At 38.1% G+C, this 20,480-nt stretch overlaps 1 protein-coding gene across 4 annotated transcripts in view; it reads left to right on the top strand.

Moving 5' to 3' along the window:
- Positions 1 to 20,480, top strand: part of NTNG1 (netrin G1) — a 230,551-nt gene that overhangs the window by 153,735 nt on the left and 56,336 nt on the right. For all 4 annotated transcript variants that reach the window (XM_025163541.2, XM_088153816.1, XM_088153820.1 and 1 more), the window contains exon 5: positions 42 to 68. In XM_025163541.2, the coding sequence (XP_025019309.1) occupies positions 42 to 68 (27 nt within the window). The remainder of the gene's footprint in view (positions 1 to 41; positions 69 to 20,480) is intronic.

Below are 20,480 nucleotides of genomic sequence, written 5' to 3'. Positions count from 1 at the left end.
ATTCCTAACCAATATTCTTTTTTTCTTCTTCTTTTTTCTAGGTATGCCCAGTATTTCCAGCATTGGTAGTAAGTAATAAAGAGCAGACTTAGGCCAGCTTGGCTTGTTGTTCAGACTCTGAAAATCTATTTTTCCAACATCTATTTCTGTTTTCTTTGACACCTGCTTTGTGATAATGGGAAAAATAGTATTATCTCCTTCCTTCAACATCTGCACATCATAGATATTTATGCTGAGAGGGACAAAAGCTTTATATATCTCATAGCACTACATCCTGTGGGAAATGGATATTCTGTGATCACCAAACAAAAGTGATGGGAAGCTAAGAGATCCCACTCAAACTCAGCTAATATTTTTCAAAACAGGGTCTATATTGCAGGAATACAGAGGACTCTAAGCTTTTTTTAAAATATATTCTAACAACTACAGAAAATAAGCTACACTTAAGATAGCTAAAACAGAATAAGAAGTTATATTTAAATGATTTCTGTGTTATAGTGTTTTTAATTATCTTACTTCAGTGCTATAAAGCATCTTGTAATCTTATAAGGAGGGTTGATATCAATGTAACCAGGTAATATATAAATATAATTTAATAATACTCATCTGCACGATACTACATTTTCTCTCCTAAGTTTTAACTGTTTAAATAAGGAAAAGATCACTTTCAATAAACATATTTTCCTTTAGTGACACAGATTGTAGTTCCAACAATATGTAACCCAGTTCCATTTTTGTTCAAATAATTTTTTTTGGTCATTTCTCTATTGATTTTCAACAAAGTAGCCCAGTTATATAAATTATTTAAATCATTTTTTCATCCCTAGATTTCTATCAAAATTTCCAACCTCCGGCCCATGCGGTAGCCCCTTGTGTCAATGTGAATTGAGAGGTTGGCACTTTTGTTGTAAATCTCATAAAATTCTTATTAAGATTCTTATTTTTTAATTTATTTTTAAATGTGGAAATTAATATTTAAATTGAAAATTTATTAATGCCATTTTAGTACAAAAATAAATTAAATTGTATTTAATGTTGAGATCCTATGGATGCCATCTAAAAATGGTCACGTTGGCTTGGTGCCCCCTGAAGCTGTGTTGCCAATTGCTGGCTTATCTTATGGCCCTCAGAGGTTTTTGATGACAATGTTGTGATCCTCATAAAGGAAAAAAATGGAAACCTAACTTAAATTAAGGTCATTTCAGTTAATGTTTAACAATATCCTTGGTTTTTTATATAAAATATTTAAATATAGTCTGTATTGATAATATTTTTAATACTGTATTTGACTAAGTCAAAAGTTACTTTTCCCTAAATAATGTATCCAGTATTAAATAAAATGATCTTACAATACTCCTAAGATGCTTAAAGGAACAGCTGTCCACAGCTAAAAGTTTTTGTCAAAATGTGCATTGTGACATCACAATTCAAAATCCATCCCTTAGGTATTTATGTATGATTTGGTAACACAAGTACAAAATGGATGGGGTTTGTGTTGTGACGTACATTTCAACATTTGCTCTCCTTTGACAACGTTACTTACAGGTGATTGTGAAGAATTAACATATAAAATGAATAGTGAAGTCAAGCATTGCCATGTTCTGATAATATTGCCATGTTCTATCAGATTCCCCATGCATAAAACAATACTTAAGTTATTCCTGCCTGTTGTCTTATAAGGCATTTCAGATTTTTGCCCAACTGTATTTAGTTACTATTTATTGCCAGTGTTGTACTTTATTGATATCATTAATATAATCTATAAATAATAAAATCCCCTCTAATCAATAAAAAATATAAAGAAAACTGTACCAATTCACGATTAATTTGTGTAAGGTCATTATTTTCTGTAAACTAATTGCCCAAATAGCAGATTCGTAGCTTTTCAATTTAGAATATTGTATGTTTAGTAATTTGTTTAATGGACAAAATCAGCGGTATCTAAAATCCTACAACATTACTATATCCCCTGGTTATTCAAGTTAAGATCACTCAGAGAAGTACTTTATTGATGTATCATCTTCATATATACAGAATCTAAATAGCCCCCCACATTTAGATAAGAATAGGCAAGGATTGAATAGGGAGCAATATTTGTATGGGAGAAAATGTATTAAAACTGATTCTTGCTAAATAAGATTTAGGATTGTATTTATCCATCCAATAAATACAGTTCTGAACCTAAAGGTGTCTGAAATATCCTATTCAGCATAGCTGAAAGTTGCCTTGAATGATACCTTAACTGCATTCTGTGCAAAAAGGATGAATAAATAAATAATAATAGTCTACATATATAACATATATTACTTTTCATCCCTCTGCCTGACATGGTCTTTTATGCTAATCACACTGATATTTTTTAAGAAATATATACTGCCTCACTTTAAAACAATCTGAAATTTTTATCCTAAAAAAAACCACAAGAAACAAACAAAACACTTTTAAATCATAAATGGGTAACTTTTTGGAAACTAGAAGCCACATCTGTATTTTATTTTAGGAAGATGGAGGTAGAGAAATTGTTGGATAGGGCTGAGATTTTCAGTGGAACTGAGTTTGGGGGATCTGGAGAGGGTTTTTCTTATTAAACCTCTCTGCTTCTCTTGTTGTTTTTTTCCCCACCCCAAATCATCAGGACACTGTGTCTCTATTGTTCAGCAATATGTTGCTGAATTTCATTGGTGCAATTTCTAGAGGTCCTAAGGAAATAAGAAGTCCTTTTTTTAGCTGCCGATATTAAATGCAACAAGACATACTGCTGGCAGTCATCTTTTTAGCAGAAGAGCAATGCCTTTGAAATCACAATTCTAGCCTACCTGCTTTATGTAGGTGGCAGTACATCAGAGCACTGGGAGGCCTGGCAGAGTACTTGTGTCATGCAAACTACTAGAGCAACTGAAATTTGCACAGAATAAAGAAGCAAGTTTGATGGGAATAAGCACCTTATTCCTCATAATGATCTGATTGACTTAATAATACCTAAGGCCGAGAACACAGGATAAAAATAGGGCTTTGGTAAAGTATAAGGGGATAATTGCACCCACAATAGGAAGAACCATTCTTTTTTGTTGTTGTTGGACACCTGCATTTATGTTCTGTCCTTTAGCAAACACTCGAACTCAAGGGGACTTAAATTGGCTGGATTATACCCAGATTTTGGGTGATGCAGGGATATCTTAAAAACCAACAAAATATTTGTGACAACTGACATCCAGCTGAAAACCAAGACATCATTTCCTAATAATTTAACAATTTCATTGCTTCTTATAAATGCCCAGTCAGGGTTCGTTACCCCGCTCCCTTTTTTTTTTTAATTCATTTAACTGCTTCCACTGCCATTTTTGCAGGCTACAGAAATAACATTGACAATGTGCAGGAAGGACAAAATTAACATTTTCTAAGATTGTTTTCCTCAGCATTTGGTTTATCAACTCCTGAAAATGAATTAGCCATGTTTGACTTGGGAGGGTGGGGAAGATGGAAGAGAACTAAGGAGGAAAATACTATTGTTCCTATATAGAAAGACAAATGAATTGTCATAAGTAACAGAAATGGATATATGGTAAAATAGTTCTTGTGCTACTGACTGTTGGTACTGTCTTGCATGTATTTATGTGGTTGTAATGTCACCTTACACTCTCATGGAGCTTTTTTCACTGCATTTGCCATCTCTGAGCATCAGCAAACTATGGCCTTCAGTCTCTTAATAGGGAAACTCAAAACATCCTTGGATTAATCAGAGATGACCTGGAAGGATGTACTGTTGACTTCTTTGAATTTTGGATGCTCTGTACAGAAGAATGATGAGTATCATTTGCTTTTACTTAAAGGAATTTTAAAAGGATTTTGAAGAGTATCTTCAAAAATCAACATCTTTTATGCATAAAAGGTAACTCTACTTCATTTTTTAAGAGTTACTGGAATATTGTTCATTGATACAATACTCTCACGATGTATTCCATAGAAGAAAACAAAATTCCTTGCCACGCTCTGATCCACTGTAATTCACAGTAGTGAAGACAGTGCTCTCTCTCTCTCTCTCTCTCTCTCTCTCTCTCTCGTTAGTTAGTTAGTTAGTTAGTTCGTTAGTTTAACGTCAGGTTTTTTAAATGAATTCTAAGAAGCTTTTTTTTTAACCTGTGCATATACAGTATTTGTGTTCATGTTATACAGATTTTCTGTCAGAGCAAAATTTTCTCAACATTGCCTGCTTCAGAGTACAGGTCTAGGTATTTTGGCTTTACTCAGTTCAGTAGAAAAAGGAGAAAAATGAACAGAAAACATTAAGAAAGAAAATGATTTAAGTAGATGCTTGTATAACATTGTAATTGTGAGCTGCCCAGAGTCACCCTCTGGGGGAGATCAGCGGCATATAAATTTAATAAATAAATAAAATAAACATCACTAAGATTTCAGTGATCAGAAAGCGGCTGAAGAATGAGTAATACACAAACACATACACATGCACACATTTATGTGTATATGCGTGTGCATGAAATTGTAGAAAATGCAGAATTTTATGGATGCATATGTGTATTTATCTGTATTTTCTCTGATCTCAAAGAATCTTGCAGTTACATAGTATGTGTGAGAGTTAAAAGAATTGGATTAAAACAGTACATCGTTCATATTTAAGCACAGGGCAAAGAATGGTCATTTTTAAAATGCATCCTTTCTGATCATCTCCAGGATAATTACAAAAGAGCTTTCCCCATTAAGGTCATTTGTACCTTCAGTTGTCTCTCAGTTGAGTAATACAGTATGTACTTTGATAATTTCCTACATACTTGATTCTAGTGCTGACCTTTTCAACATTTTTCAGATCAGGCTGGGGAAAAACAAAAACTAAACAAAATTGGTGAGATGGTTAGCAATTAATGAGTCCCAAAACCAATTTTAGAATCTATAAAACTTTTTGTTAGTTATTTCAACATAACACTCAATACAACCATTTTTAAATTATCGTAATATAGGCAAATGTGTCAATAATATTTCTGAGATTGAATATTAGAGAGTAAAACTTGTTCTTTTGTGCCTTCCTTACACATATTATGTAATTAACCATTTCAGAAGTTCAGGCTCTTCTTATTACAGGAGACGTGATATAATTGTTCACGAGGCTACTTCAAATTCTTAAGTAGATTGTCATATTTTTGGTTTCTCTGAACATAAGAATTCTTTATATGTAGACTGGAGTACCAGGAAAAGAGCTTTTCATATGCTGCATAGAATATATGAGTTTATTAATGTTAGAGAATATTCAGATATATGACCCTCCCTATCTCAAATAGCAAAAGTGCTAAACTGCAGGTTCTACTTCCCTTATGTACCAACCTATTACCGCTTTCTCTGCAATAATCTTATTAGTGCTTAAGTGGTATATATAAATATTTTTTTATAAAATGTGACAGACAAAATCTACCCTTACAGCTTGCAATGAACTCTGCCTTTCTCTCTGGTCCTCTGCCTTCCATCTCTATGTTGTCACTGCCTGTCACATCTGCATAGCTAAGCTTGTTATGTGCCAGGTAGTTATGTTGTCACTCAGCATGTCTGGTTCCTATTCCCAGTTTCTCCTCCTCTAGCCCAGAAGAAAATAACCTAGTTTGGAAGCCCTGCTCTAAGTGAGCTGATTCTTAACTAAGTACTGCATCTAATCTGCATTGAGTGCACCATAATGTCACTAATTATGCTAAACCGCTAGTTAGAAAGAGCACAGTTAGATAGAACATAAGATTGACATGACACACAAATAGTTTCGTTGGGATGATTACCACTTCTGAACTCTGTTAGTAATAAAATAAATGAGTAGTATAGAAACAAATGAGACATTAAAGTACAAAACAGAAACAAAGTCTGAAGCCATTACATTGTGTTTTTGTAGCTGTTTTGCTTTTAATTATCCAGTTCAGGTTATAATTTGTGCCTGATGCTTTCCCCCAATAGTAGGGTGCACCTGAACTGTTCTTTAATGAGCGTAGGATATGGGAGGCTTTGTTTATATAAGCACAGATTGGCAGATGAAAACACTAGTAAGGCAGAAACTTTATCAAAATTTGCCAGCTCTAGTCCACAATTTAAAAGCTATATGTGGCAAGGGAAAGATAAATCAAAATCTACCTCTTTGCCATCGTAAGTAAGCCAGTAGAAGATGCAGTAGTGGTTAAGAGCAGAAAAAGAATGGCATGGCAAGGCAAGTAAAAGATACATGTCTTACATGCCATTGATGATAGAGAGTTAGTAATTTATTTTTTAATATAACCAAATGACCAAACATTCAGAAAATATGGGGACGGGATTTAAAAAAAAAGACCGAAACGGAGTAGAGGTTCAAGATGGATTAGGGTCATCTTGCTAACCTTTTGCTCCTATCTATGGTTGTTACAAACATAGTAAATCCTATCTATAGATCTTTCATGCCATATTTAATTTAGCTCTTATATGCGGTATCTTCTCCAAAAATAGGCTGTTGCTTTATCTATAAGATTGAGTTGTTCATTCTAAAGAAAATATTTTTGTGAGACTAGTTTTTGTTTAGTTAGATATATCCTTATGATCATGCAAACTGAATATAAACTGAAAAAGTGTTTCCACAGCCAATTCTTCCAGTTTATGATACCATTTCTTGATTTCTGTGTAACAAAAGAGAAATATCTTCTTGTGGAATGACTGATTAGCAACTGCCAATTGTTATATCGGTTAGTTAAGGTTGCCATATCTGGGCTGCAAAACTCTGTATGGCCACTAGACAGCAGCAAAGACACATGAAGAAGTCTTCGCAGCCATCAAGTGGTTGCCTGGATTTGAGCAGCCCATTTATGGCAACCGTATTCACAGTGAATCTCAACTATCTAAATGAGATGGTGCCAGGAACACAAAAGCAGATAATTCCATATAGCAATACAAATAGGGCAGAACAGGGGTTTACAGCAAATTGTTTATCCTATGGTAGTCACTAAGAGACTGTTCATTATGGAAATTCTGACTGTTATCCATGAAAATTTGGCAATATGATAAACTAAGAAATTAATGAAGGAACATGATGAGTAGTAGTTATTGCAAGGAACTGTGGGTATCAGGGAGGGGCGGTTAGTATTTGGAAGTATTTGGAGAACTTAAGAAAGCACACATTCCACAGAAAAATGCAACTTGGGTCACCTAAGATAAATATTTTCTGTTTAAATTCAGAGAGAGATAATGAATTATGACTGATATATGATTAGATGCCATATTTATCCTACTTAGGCCATATCTACAGATATTATTATACTAGCATGTAATATATTCTGTGCCAGCCACAAGTCTGACAAGGCCACAGCAAAAGGGCCTCTTCTGCATCCCATCTAACAGTAGTGGTCTTCCCATTAATCAAAATTTGCAATCAAAGCTGCCCACCCTTTTGGTATTCTGACATTGTCTTGGATTAACATCGCTCCAGAGCATATCAAAACCGGAGACAGTTTCACAACACATGAAAAATACAAGACTTCAGCTGTTTACTTATTGCCTTACATGTTTTGATAATGTATTGCCTTACATTATCACCCAAAAAAGAAAGAAAAGACAAAAGACATTTCATATGACTTGCTCATTGGGATACTGCTGTTTCCTTATTTTACCAAGAGTTAAGTACTGATGGGTAGATCTCATTTTTAATAGTTCCTGATTTTTTATCTAGACCTGGGCTAGGCAGCCCTTCAGACAGAGAGTCCTTTCTAATGGGACTGTGCAACATAAAGGGGTCTGTTATGAGGGAAAGGGCAGTCAGCAAAGAGAAGGCCACAGCAGTTCCTGAAGAAAGCTAGATGTTACCAACAGGGCTAATTATATTTGATTTTACAAATCAAATTACAGTTATGTAATTTTATTTTAAAATTGGACAACTATCGAATAAGCTTTAGGCTCTTATAGAGAAACAGTAAAAAAGACTATTCTTTTTATTTCATTCTGAAGATATCTCAGCAATTTAAATAATATTCAAATTATTCAACCCTCTGAAATTAGGGTTGACATACGTTGTTATGCTTTCAGAAATAGATTTGTTAGAAATCAACAGCTGAGCTTTTGCACAACGTGGACATACACATTAACTTCTCCTAATGTTTGGAAATCATAGTGTGTTAAGTAGAGGAATTACTTCAATTGCTGAATGATCCTAATTTATAATTCAGACTTGTTTTTGAAAATATTAAGACTTTTGTCAGGATGTTTTTCCTTCTTTCAAATTGTTCTTCTGTGTAGGCTACAGACCCAGGGTTTCTTGGACTGTGTCACTTCAAATTACATGTAGGACAATCAGATTTGAATGCCATTGCCAACGCTACATAAATAGCTAGCACATAGGGGAAATACTTGGAGAGACTGAACACAAACAAATGTGTGAGTGTTACAGCCAACCCTGCTTCTCTTAAGGCACTACTCAGCTGTCCCAGAGTAATAGAGGATGGCTGCTCTGCTGCCAGTGTTGAAATAAGGACCAAAATGCAAGTCGTTGATAAATGTGGCTATAAATCACAGTATTTATCACATAATTACAGGGGCTTCATTTCAAGTAAATACCCAGTTCTTTAAGGTGCTTAAGATATTGGAGATTTTGAAAGCAACACTGTGATCTTCACTTTAGTGTGTCATAGGTTCAGGAATGGTGACACACCCAGGCAGAACGTACTCAGGCCAGTTGCCTTTGGAAAGATGCTTTTATTACTAAAGCATGTTGCTTTTCATACAAAAAAAAAAAAAAAGTACATATCACTTTTTTATTTACAATAAGCTTCTTATCCCATGTCTGCCATTTCTGTAAGCTATCATAATCTTCTGTTCAGTTTCCCTTATTTAGGTTCGTTAGTCTAGCATTTATTTCTGTGCTGTTTTACTATTCTACATTAAGCTTGCTTATCTTATAGCTCTATCTAAGTTCCTATATTCTGTTCTTATCCACCTATTTTCTAACGATAGCTCTCTTAGTATTCTTTCTTAGACTGTATTGCCTTAAAACCTACAGTCCCAGTACATCACCTTTTTTTCATTTTTCAACTCAATCTTTGCTCTGTCAATCCTGGCCCCAGACCCAGGTACCACTAACCCCCTCTTCCCTGGCTGTCTTTGTTGCTGGACATGGTCTCTGTGGTCAGCTGGCCTTGACCATTGTGGTGTTGGGACTGCTGCTGGTGTTGCTTGATGTCACCACCAGGCAGTGTCATCTTGGCTCTATGACACTTGTTTTATTTCAGCCTACTTAGGTGGTTTACTATGCTGTCGGGATTCAGGTGCTCACTTCCCAGACCTCCACTTCCAGCTGTCTACTTGGCCTCTGTACTTCCCACTTAGGTTCTTCTGTGTCTGGAAACCTTCCCTGCCAGGTTGTCCTTCATCAGCTTTTACCCCCCTGGATTCTGGTTCTCCTACCACTTTGATCCTCTGTTGTGTGCCACCAGCCACTGCTGCTCCCAACTTTCTGCTGGGGGCTGTTCTGCTTGGCTAAACTACTTGGTGCCAGCCTTGAGTTGCTCTACTTCCTCCTGCTTACATATGCTTGGGCTATAGCTACAGTCATGTGAAAAAGTAAGTACACCCCATTGAAATGTTTGACTTTTTCAACATATTTCAACATACAGATACTTGATCTTCATTTCAGTAAAAAAGTATTGATAAAGAAAGGGCATATAATATAACAAATATATTCACCATTTATATTTTGTAGTCTGTTGGGTAATTTAAATATAAATGCATATTTTGCATGTGGAAAAAGTAAGTACACCCCTACATTTATCACTACCCTCAAATACTTAAAATTAGAATGATGAGAACTTCCTTAGAGAATCTAACGAAGAAGAACCTGTCTTATTTATACCTCAGACAGTTAGTTTGATTTGTTCTTTGTTGTTGAAGTGTATGGCATCACCATGCCTAGATTGAAAGAGCTCTCTGAAGCATTCAGAAATAAGGTTATAAATGCCTATGAGTCTGGGAAGGGATTTAAAAAGATTGCCAAACAATTGGACATCAATTATTCCACTGTCCAGAAAATAATCTACACATGAAGAACAACTGCCAACTTGCCCAGACCAGGCTGTCCCAACAAGTTCAGCCCTAGGGCAGAACACAAGATACTGAAAGAAGTCTTGAAGAACCTTAGAATTTCATTTCGTGACTTACAAGTCGCTCTCGCCACTATTGATGTCAAAGTGCCTGAGTCTATGTGCATGAGTCTTCTTTCTAATGACTCAACCATTAGAAAGGAGTTGCACAAACTAAATGTGCATGGGAGGTATGTCAAGAGGAAACCTTTGCTGTCCAGAAAGAACATCAGGGCACGACTAAAATTTGCTCATGAACACCTAGGCAAAGACCAGGACTTCTGGAACAATGTGCTCTGGACAGACAAAACAAAGATATAGTTACAGTATTTGGCCACAGTACAAGAAAACATGCTTGACAAAAACCAAAAACAGCATTTCACCAGAAGAACCTGATGCCAACTGTAAAGCGTGGTGGTGGAAGTGTGATGGTTTGGGGCTCCTTTGCTGCCTGGGCAGTTCACCATCATAGAATCCACTATGAATTCTTCATTGTTCTAGAGGGTGATTGAGGATAATGTAAGACCATCAGTCAGAAGATTGCTTGCAACGTGACAATAACCCTAAACATTCCAGTAAATCCACCAAGGAATGGCTGGACAGACAGATGGACAGAAGGAAATGGAGGATTCTGGAATGGCCAAATCAAAGCCCAGATATAAATTTCATTGAGTTGCTACAGGGTGATTTAAAATGGGCTGTGCATGCAAGAAACCCCTCAAACATTGCACAGCTGAAAAAAATTGTGCATGGAGGAGTGGGAAAAAAATCCTCCCAGTTGATGTCAATTCTAAGAAATGCCTACTTGAGGTTTTTCTGCCAAAGGGGGCAACACCAGGTATTAGAATCAAGAGTGTATTTTTTTCACAGAAGAAAATGGCATATCTGTTGATTTTTTGTTGAATGAATGATTTCAAAGTCAATTTTCAGAGTTTATTTTTCTTCAATTACATCACCTTTATCTTTATATACTGTTTGAATGATAAAATACAAGTAGTTCTTGCTTAACAACTGCCCTGCTTAGCGACCATACGAAGTTACAACAGCACTGAAAAAATAACTTTACAACTGGTCCTCACATTTATGACTGTCGCAGTGTCCCTGCAGTCACATGATCGAGATTCAGGCATTTTGCAACTGGTGAGCATTTACAAATGTTGCAGCATCCCATGGTCACATGATTGCCATTTGTGCACTTCACAGCCAGCTTCTGACAGAGTCAATGGAAAAGTCCGCAGTAAAATTACAAGTTGTGGTCATGTGATGTCTCACTTAATGACCACAGGTGATTAGCTTAACAACCATGGTGGAAGTGAGGTTGGAAGTCCATTGTGTCATGTGATGTCTTGCTTAATGACTGTGTCACTTAGCGACAAAATTGCTGGTCCCAATTGTGGACATTAAGCAAGGACTACATGTATCGATATCTCCACATATGTAAAAAAAAGAAAGAAAATTACATGGAGTGTACTTACTTTTTCACATGACTGTATGTCTGCACCTACATTGGTTGTGAAGGCCCTCCTGCTGTTGAACGCCAGCACCTGAATGGCTTATCGCTTGCCTGGAGGCTGAAGAAAAAAGCCTGCTCACCTTTCCCCTTTCCCTAGACTTGCCTACAAGGACTGCTCCACCATTCTCCCTGCCATGAATACGGTCTCATTTACCTCTTCTCCCACCTCCTTTTTGTCCTTTCTTGCTCCAGGCAAAAGGTCAGCATCTGTTAGGGCTGCTGCTGCTGTGGCCGCCCCATCTTCATCCTTCCTGCCTTCCCATTCTCTTTCTTTCTTTCTTTCTCTCTCTCTCTCTCTCTCTCTCTCTCTCTCTCTCTCTCACCACTCCAAGATGCCAAGCCTCCACTGACATGTTCTTCCTCCCAGGGTCAATGAATGACCACTTTGTGAGGCAGCCAAATGCCTTTAAAAAGTCCAGCTCCTTATTTCCCATAGGGTGAGGGCTTAACAGAATCCAGGTGAAGGAAGGGGGTGGGATCTTTGCGTGGTTGCAATTTGTCTAGCTTCTCACACAGTGAAGAAGAAGGAAGGAAGAAGAAATTCAGATGAAAAACCTTTCCATTTCTGGGATACTATTTCCTCCAGCATTTCATAATTGAAAACAGGAAAATTCTTGTATACTTGTAACACTCCCGTCCTCACACATAGAACACACACAAGTTCTGACACATTGCTGAACTCTTTACCTGCTGTATGCTTTTCTTTTATAGCTTCCCCAGGGCCTGTTTCAATAGCTGGTGTATCAGCAAGCTGATCATAACAGCTTCCTTTTAAGAAAAGAAATGAACATAAGGTTATTTAATGCAATATTTATTATTGTAGCTGATTTGGTTATATTCATTATAGAGGAACTGCAACTCAAAACACATATCCACCAACATTTACTATACTGAATTCGTGGTTCTGGGGGGAATAGCTTTAGACATTTAGCTACCCAATCCTAGATATATTTACTGATAGGCCGTCCTTTGGATCATACTAACAGACACAATTTTACAACTAATAGCACAGTTTTTAAAAAGAGTTTGAATCTGGTTGCATGTTATAATAAGAAAATGATGGACCATTTGATAATACTTTGCACCATTTTTGCATTTTTTGAACTCAGGCTACTTTCCAAACCCTGTTTTCAACATGTTCATTCTTGCCATGTACCCTTGCTGCTGTGTGTATCTGTAGATATGGAAGTCAATCCAGCACCAGCCTGAGCTATTTTCTTATTTTTAACATGAACAGTTAGTTAAAAATCACAAAGCTCTCTTGTAAAGTTACATACGCAACACAGCAACTCACGAACTATGAGTTGGAGCCTTCACCTATATACAAATGGAAGTATCCACATTACCAGTATCTAACAGGATCTGTCAATGGTCAAAGCGTTCTTCTTGGCAGAAGTAGACTTAGCCTTTTCTGCACTGTCCAGTTGTACTATAAAGGTGTTATGGCTCTGATGGAGGAGGACTCATCCTTAGTTGAGGATGGAGTTGGGGGACTGCAGTCAGAGGCATCCAGTAGCAGCAGACCTATTGCTGGAGATCTCACAGCACTGAAACCAGTGACTCCACTTTGGCTTTTACAGGACCAGCAAGTTCCCAGAACCCCTCTCTCACACCATCTGAACATCTCCCAGACTCAGAACTTCAGTCCCTCAGTCCTAGGCAGAGGTGCTTAACAAAAATTCAGGAGCAGAAAGCTGAACTTCATAGTTGTGAGAGGCTAGTTAAAAGGCACGGGAGTACTAATGGAAGGGGAGGCTCCAGACCTCCTGTGTGATGTGCTTTAGCTGTGTACTGGATGGAGACTCAGTGTGGCTTATCTATGTCATTCTCTCCCCAGGAAGAGTGCTGGGAACTATTTAAAACTCAACCATCCTCATGTAGGTTGCTTTGCCATACCTCGGATCCTGGATTTTGCCTCACCTTGTCTCTTATCTCTGCTCTGGATTCTTTACTGGTTTCAATCTGTGCCTGACCTGTTGGACCATGAGTGCAGCCTATCCTCAAAGTACTATGAAGCAACTTTTTCCAGGGTTGCTTGTTCTCTGTTAACTAGGAAACAGCTTAAGTTCAGTTATCTCTGGCTGCAGCAGATTTAGAGCTACTAATTCCCATTCTAGCAGACAGTCAAGACAACACAAAAAAAAAAATTCTTAAGGTTTTCTGTATCCCTTTGCTACCATCTAATGATGGTGTAGTCAGTACACCCTGATTTCATGCACTTGCCATCAGCCTGTTTCTGCCAACCACTCTGTCCCCAGCCATTGTGCCACCAGAGGCAGATCCTATGAGATTCACCAGCTCTGCAATTGACTGGAATCAAGTTTGTTTGTTTAAAGATTGAAGGCCTGGCCAGGGGGGAAGCCACTACCCTTACCTTAACCATATTAATGCCACTGGTCCTGCTGCATATTAATAAATACCGCTGCAGGAGTTCTTAACCTTTTTGTGCCATGGACCTCTTTGAGAGTCTAGTTAAACCAACAGACCCTTTCTCAGAAAAATATATTTAAAGGGGTAAAATAAAATACATAGATATAGATTGTACTAGATAAAAGAAAGCAATTATGTTCAAATACCAGGTATCAAAATAACAAAAGATAACTAATGTGTCATGTTGTACATTTAGTCAGTTTCGATCTTTTGTTTTAATGGTTACAAACATTCAAAGTCCTGTTATAATTTTTTCCCATACAAATTCACAGACTCTCTGAAACCTATCCAGAGACCCCAAGTTAAGAATCCCTATACTAGTGCCTTATTCATTCTGTCTGCAATTGCAGGCATAATGACCACACTGTCTGGTTTGATTTCACGTCTTTATTCCTACACACACACCCGAGCTTTCAGTGTCATCTAGCCTTACGAACGGTGCATAATCTTTCGTGGCTTTTGGTTAGACCAGTGTTTCTCAACGTCAGCCACTTAAAGATGCATGGACTTCAACTACCAGAATTCCCCAGCCAGCATGCTTTGAAGTTCGAGTTGAAGTCCATGCATCTTAACAGTGGCTGATGTTGAGAAATACTGGGTTACACCAGAGAGGATCTTAGTTTCTACACAATAAAATGGCTGTGCATATAGTTTCCATAGGATTGAGAAGCCCAGTTGTGCAGGATTCCTGAATCTATCAAAGTCTTTGCATGTAGACTTCCCTTTTGCAGAAGTCTACACTCAAACCTTGAAGCCTCCTTAGTTTCACTAATACATGGAGCAACATTCTTGTAAAAGATTCACAATGTTCCCATTTTCCATTCCCCTGTGGAGAAAGACTTTAAAAGACAAACTGGCTGCAGTAGTAAGGCAGTAACATTTGCAGTAATGGGATGCAAACAATTCTCTGTTATGAAGGTGGAAGACAATCTCTTGGAACCATTTAATAAATTTTATGCTTCTCTTTTCTCTGCCACCTCAAGAAACCAGACCTGGAACAGCTGCAAGAAAAAACCAGCCGTTACCTAGCAACCCTGCCTTAATTTTCTTTCCCTGGAAGAGGCCTAGGGGCAGCGGCAGCAGCAATTAGTGTGGCCAGATGCCAAGGAAGACAGGGCTTCCTCCGCCTCCGGTAATTGTCACAGGGAATTTCAGCAGGTGGAATTTGTCAGGCAGGGACGAGAAAATGCTACACCTGCTGGATATCCCAGTGCGGTACCCTAAGGTTAAAGGTAAATGAGTCCGGAATCTTCTGTCCCTAATCAGCCTAGCAACCCTTTAGATTTTGAGCTTTATAACCACACGGATTTCAGAGAGTTGCCTACAAAAACAAAATGGGTCATTCCTTTATTTCTGGATGGCAGTCCCATCTGCTAGCAGTTTTCAGGCTTATGGACTTCAGCATTGGGGGAACAGAGCACATTTCAGCGCGGGCATGATAGAATAGGTACTTATGCCTTTGCAAAAACAAAAAAAAGGGCAAAATCTCTCAAGAAGAGGAACTGGGTAACACCAGTTGGGATCAAGTCAGATACATTCTCTTCATTTTGGTCAGTGACCACATCATGCATACATACATATAGGATAAAATGGCTGCAATTTCAAAAGCACAAAACAAAAAAATCTCAGATTCTGCATAGTTAAAAAAGAATTAGTGTAGCTGTCTTGTGCTAGTTAAGGAGTACAAATATGTTTTTTTTTCTTTTCTAATCCTATAGACCACTACACAAAACTTATCTATTTTTATTTTTATATCTGTCTATCTTACCTATCTATCTGTCTCTCTATTTTATCTATCTTTTATTCTTCCTTCCTTCCTTCCTTCCTTCCTTCCTTCCTTCCTTCCTTCCTTCCTTCCTTCCTTCCTTCCTTCCTTCCTTCCTTCCTTCCTTCCTTCGGATTCTGACACAACATGGTCATGCATGGTCAGCCATAACATTAGAACAATGGAAGAGTGCTTTATATTCTTATAGAATACCCAACTTAGGAAGACATCTTCTGTTGCTTCAACCTCCCCAGAGCACAAAGAGAAAACTCTTAATATATGGATAATTTGGAATGAGTGACACACCAAGTTGGTAATCTGTATCTTTATTCTTACCATAATATTGCCTCCAATACTTTCTTATCCTAATGACAACACTGATCCTGGAGAAAAAACATACCATTAAATCTTAGGCTCCAAAGAGGACTCCAAGAAGATTGGCGAGAGTCTATCAATAAATGGAGAACATACCCAGGCATTAGATTAATTTTTAGCCATAGTTAAGATCCAAATCCTCTACCTTCTAAAGTCTAGCTCAGTTTGAATATATTTTACACTTGCTGATTTATGTGCATATATGCACATTTGGAAATAATTCATGTAATAGGCTGGAGTTTGTTTGTTTGTTTTGGTGCCTTCGAGTCAGTGTTGACTCCTGGCAACTGCCTAGACTAGTTCTTGCACTTGGCAAGATTTCAGAGGTGGTTTGTCATTGCCTTCTTCCCACAGGGCTGAGAGAGCGCAATTAGGCCGAGGTCACCCAGCTAGCTTTGTACCAAGGCAGGACTAGAACTCACAGTCTCCCAATTCCTAGCCCGGTGCTTTAACCACTACTCCAAACTGGCTCTCTTAATAGAGATTAAGGGCTGTATTTAAACTGGATCCTAACTGTCTAGTGTACATGTCTCAGATTAGGATGCTGAAGGTTGCTTCCCTATGTGAAATCCAGGGGAAAGCAAGTTAATCTTTCTCAGCACTAGCATCTACCCAGTGAAGTAGCTTTCCACCAGAAATCTAGATAGCTCCATTGCTTTCAACCTTTAGAAAAACCTTGTAAGCAGAGCTGTTCAGAATGGCATTTAGTTAAGATCTGTCATTAGTATCCCTATTGCTATTGCTGATTGTAGTAATTTATGAAAAGAGGCAATAGATCTAAGGATTATTGTTTGTGTTACTCTTACAATTACTTGGGGGAGGTGCCCAAGTGGAATGGGGGAGTGTATAAAGTAAATTAATAAATTTGTTATCTGGAAGCAGGTGGCTGTGTCCAGATTCCACACTCCAGGGACTAAAATTCAAAGCTTGCCCTGGCTAATTATTTGCTACCGTAAAGAAATAAAGGCTTAAACAATGACCCATTTTATATCACCTGTCATACTTACACAGATTGTGTTATCCCACCCACTGTCAAAATTTGCCTTAAGTTCCAGTTTCCAGTGGAAGTTTTCTTCACCCATTTGTCATCTTAACCTCTCCCAAAGCTGGGCAAAAGTTTTCAAGAAACTCAAAAGGAAAAGTCTTGAGGTACAATCATGGACAGACTGTGACATTCATGTCTATGTTGTATGTCTATTTTAGAAAATATTACCTTATGTCTATTTTAGAAAATATTACTTTATTTAGGCATAAAAACTGCCCCATGCAGAACCATGTTTCACTAATCACATCCCTATTTTTTATTATATAATTATAACTTCGGCAAATATTTTTTTCTAGCAATGGCTCCAATATAACCAATTTAAAAAAGGCATGTATTTCCCTTTGAACACATTTTGAGCCCTTTGCAGTGTGGGGCCATTTCTGTACTGAATCCTCAGCCAGGTGACCATGTGAGCTATCCTTAGAACTGTAAATCTGCTCTTGGCTAACCTGAATTAATTAACACAACCAATCAATATTACATAATGTCCACAAATATTTACTATAGTAATTTTTTTTTTTTTTTTTGGTTTGGTATGTGTATCCTTTGGCTCTAACCCTAGCAATAGTCAAAGAGCTGGCACTCTACAATGCATCATTGTTTGTGTTAGAAATTTATTTATTTATTTAACTTGTCCCCGCCCATCTCCCCACAATGGGGGACTCTGGGCGGCTTACAACACACTAAAAACATAAATACAATTAAAAGTTATAAAAACCAAGCATTAAAAAATAAAAAAGCTAAAAAATCCAAGAGGCCGATGGGGGCCACACCAGACCGCTAAGGGGCCAGCCAACCCCATTTCTGATATCCTCCCTCCCCGCCCCAGGCCAGATGGCAGAGCCAGGTCTTCAAATCCCTCCAAAAGGCCTGGAGTGAGGGGGCCTGTCTCACCTCCGGGGGCAAGATGTTCCAGAGGGCGGGGGCCACAGCAGAGAAGGCCCGCCTTCTGGATCCCGCTAAATGAAGTTCTTTTACTGCTGGAATCCGAAGCATGCCCTCTCTGTGAGATCGGGTGGGACGGGTTGAGATCATGGGGGCAAGGCGGTCCTTCAGGTAGCCTGGCCCCATGCCATGTAGGGCTTTAAAGGTGATAGCCAACACCTTGAATTGGACCCGGAAGCAAGCCGGTACCCAATGCAGCTCACGGAGCAAAGGTGTTATATGGGTCCTTCGGGCCCCAAAAATTGCTCACGCAGCCGAATTCTGGACCAGCTGAAGCTTCCGGATATTCTTCAAGGGTAGCCCCATGTAGAGCGCATTGCAGTAGTCTATCTAGGAGATAATGAGGGCATGAGTGACTGTTCGTAGGGCATCTAAATTACAATAGATGCAGTCCTGATTTACAACATAGATATTGAAATAATCAAGAAAACCTAGAGCAGTGTTTCTCAACCTCGCCAACTTTAAGATGTGTGGACTTCAACTCCCAGAATTCATTGGGATGGCTGGCTGGTGAATTCTGGGAGTTCTCAAAACGAAAGTGCACCTCTCATTGGCCCTGCTCACATAAGACATCACACAAGGCTGTTAACCAAGGGTTAATCCTTCAGCCTTGAAAGCTGCCTGGTGAATTCTGGGAATTAAAGTCCACACATCTTAAAACTTGCCAAGGCTGAGAAACACTGCCCTAGAGGGTGAGCAAGCTGGACCTCATTCTCAATCTCCAATATTTTTGACCTATTTTTGTTTTGGGAGTTTTAAGTATTCAAATGAGGGCTGCAGAATGTTAAGGCAAAAAAAGTCTACCCTCCCCAAAAAAGCTTAGGGAACCTCTTTTGTCTTTTAACTACCTCCCCCACCTCCAAAAAACAAAAAAAACACCCCTAAGTACAAATTTAAGCCCAACTGAAACTGGTGGATTACTTGTTACCTCTTTTAGGGTCCTCAGGCATGGAAGAAAATCAAAGGCTAAAATAGTTTGCTCTGTTCCAGTGTGGATGAACGGACACGATAGCCATAGGAGTGAGCACAACAATCCTATTTTACATTGCAGCTGGCTCCTACAGTGAAGCATTCAACATATCAAATGCAGCAGATCTAAAGAGATGGAAATGATATATTTTAACTGCTTCCTTGTTCAATTTTCCCCTTTTATTCCCCTTCTATTTTTTTTAACTTTCATAGTTTTTTGCCCCAGCTCCAGTGTTATGGAGGGGTATGTCAGAGTGGGAGAGTTTGGCATATCTAGGAAGTTTCCAATGCCCTATTCATTTCCTTCCATTGATGTCAGAGCTCAGATAATGAAAAAGAAAGAATGTGAAGTTTCTGCAGGGGTTGCAAGAGGGGTCCTGAGATGGGGTCTCACCATCCAAAACCTATTTCTTCACCCTCAGGGGAAGATTCCGTTTTTCCTGTGACCTACTAGATGGTCTCATAAGACCATAGGATTGCATTTTCAGGATTATTTATATATTCATTTGCATAAGTCTCTGTCCCAAAGGGCCTCCGAGGTAATGTACAACCTTAAAAACAAACCAATTAACTTAGGAACACATCTGCCATATTCAAATAAAACAGAGTGGAATAAAGCTTTAATTCATTAAAAACCATGTACTGTAACATCATCTGACCACATTAAGAAAGGAATTCCAGAATTGGAAGGTTACCACTGGTTCATTATTTTCAAGCTACTTATTTTCCATTATTTTTAATATGATATATCATATCTAGGTACCATATTATTTTATTGTGTACTCCTATGCCTTGTGATGGTTGTCAAGCAATAATTTGCAAAGTATCACAGCACATATCCAGTGGGGGAAATTTGAGAACTCATTGTTAAGTATAACTATGTTTTATGTAGCATAATCTTTCACAGAAATAAAGACCTATTCTCAAAACCCTGTCTCTGGATATAGCAGTGCTTAAGCTAATCAAGCTTCAGCTTCTGTTCTTTGCCTAGATAGGAAGCAGTGTGGAAATCCTATAAATAACATCCTGGAGGAAATATGAAATGTACATGTAATGAATACATTCTCTGTCCTTTCACATATTCACAGTGCCTAGACCAACTATATGTCCAATCCCTGTACTTTTTAATGTTTTTCTTTAAAAAGCCTTTTTGAGATTATAGACTGAATTTTACAATTCTGTATCTTTTCTTTATCTGTACCTCTGCGGTGATCTCAGCACTATTATGTTATTTTCCTGCTGTTCGGGAAAAGAACGTTCCTAACAAATTGCAGTAAATGAATGAGTGGCTATTATATACCCCAGCTATTAAAGGAGTCTGACTGAAGCCTGTTGAGAATGACTCATCTTTTCCAGGTACCT

This window comes from Python bivittatus, unplaced genomic scaffold (assembly GCF_059951505.1).
Source record: "Python bivittatus isolate LINGU-HERP-01145 unplaced genomic scaffold, Pbiv_v1 ctg000700_np1212, whole genome shotgun sequence".
NCBI lineage: Eukaryota > Metazoa > Chordata > Lepidosauria > Squamata > Pythonidae > Python > Python bivittatus.
This window is presented reverse-complemented; position numbering and strand designations above follow the sequence as displayed.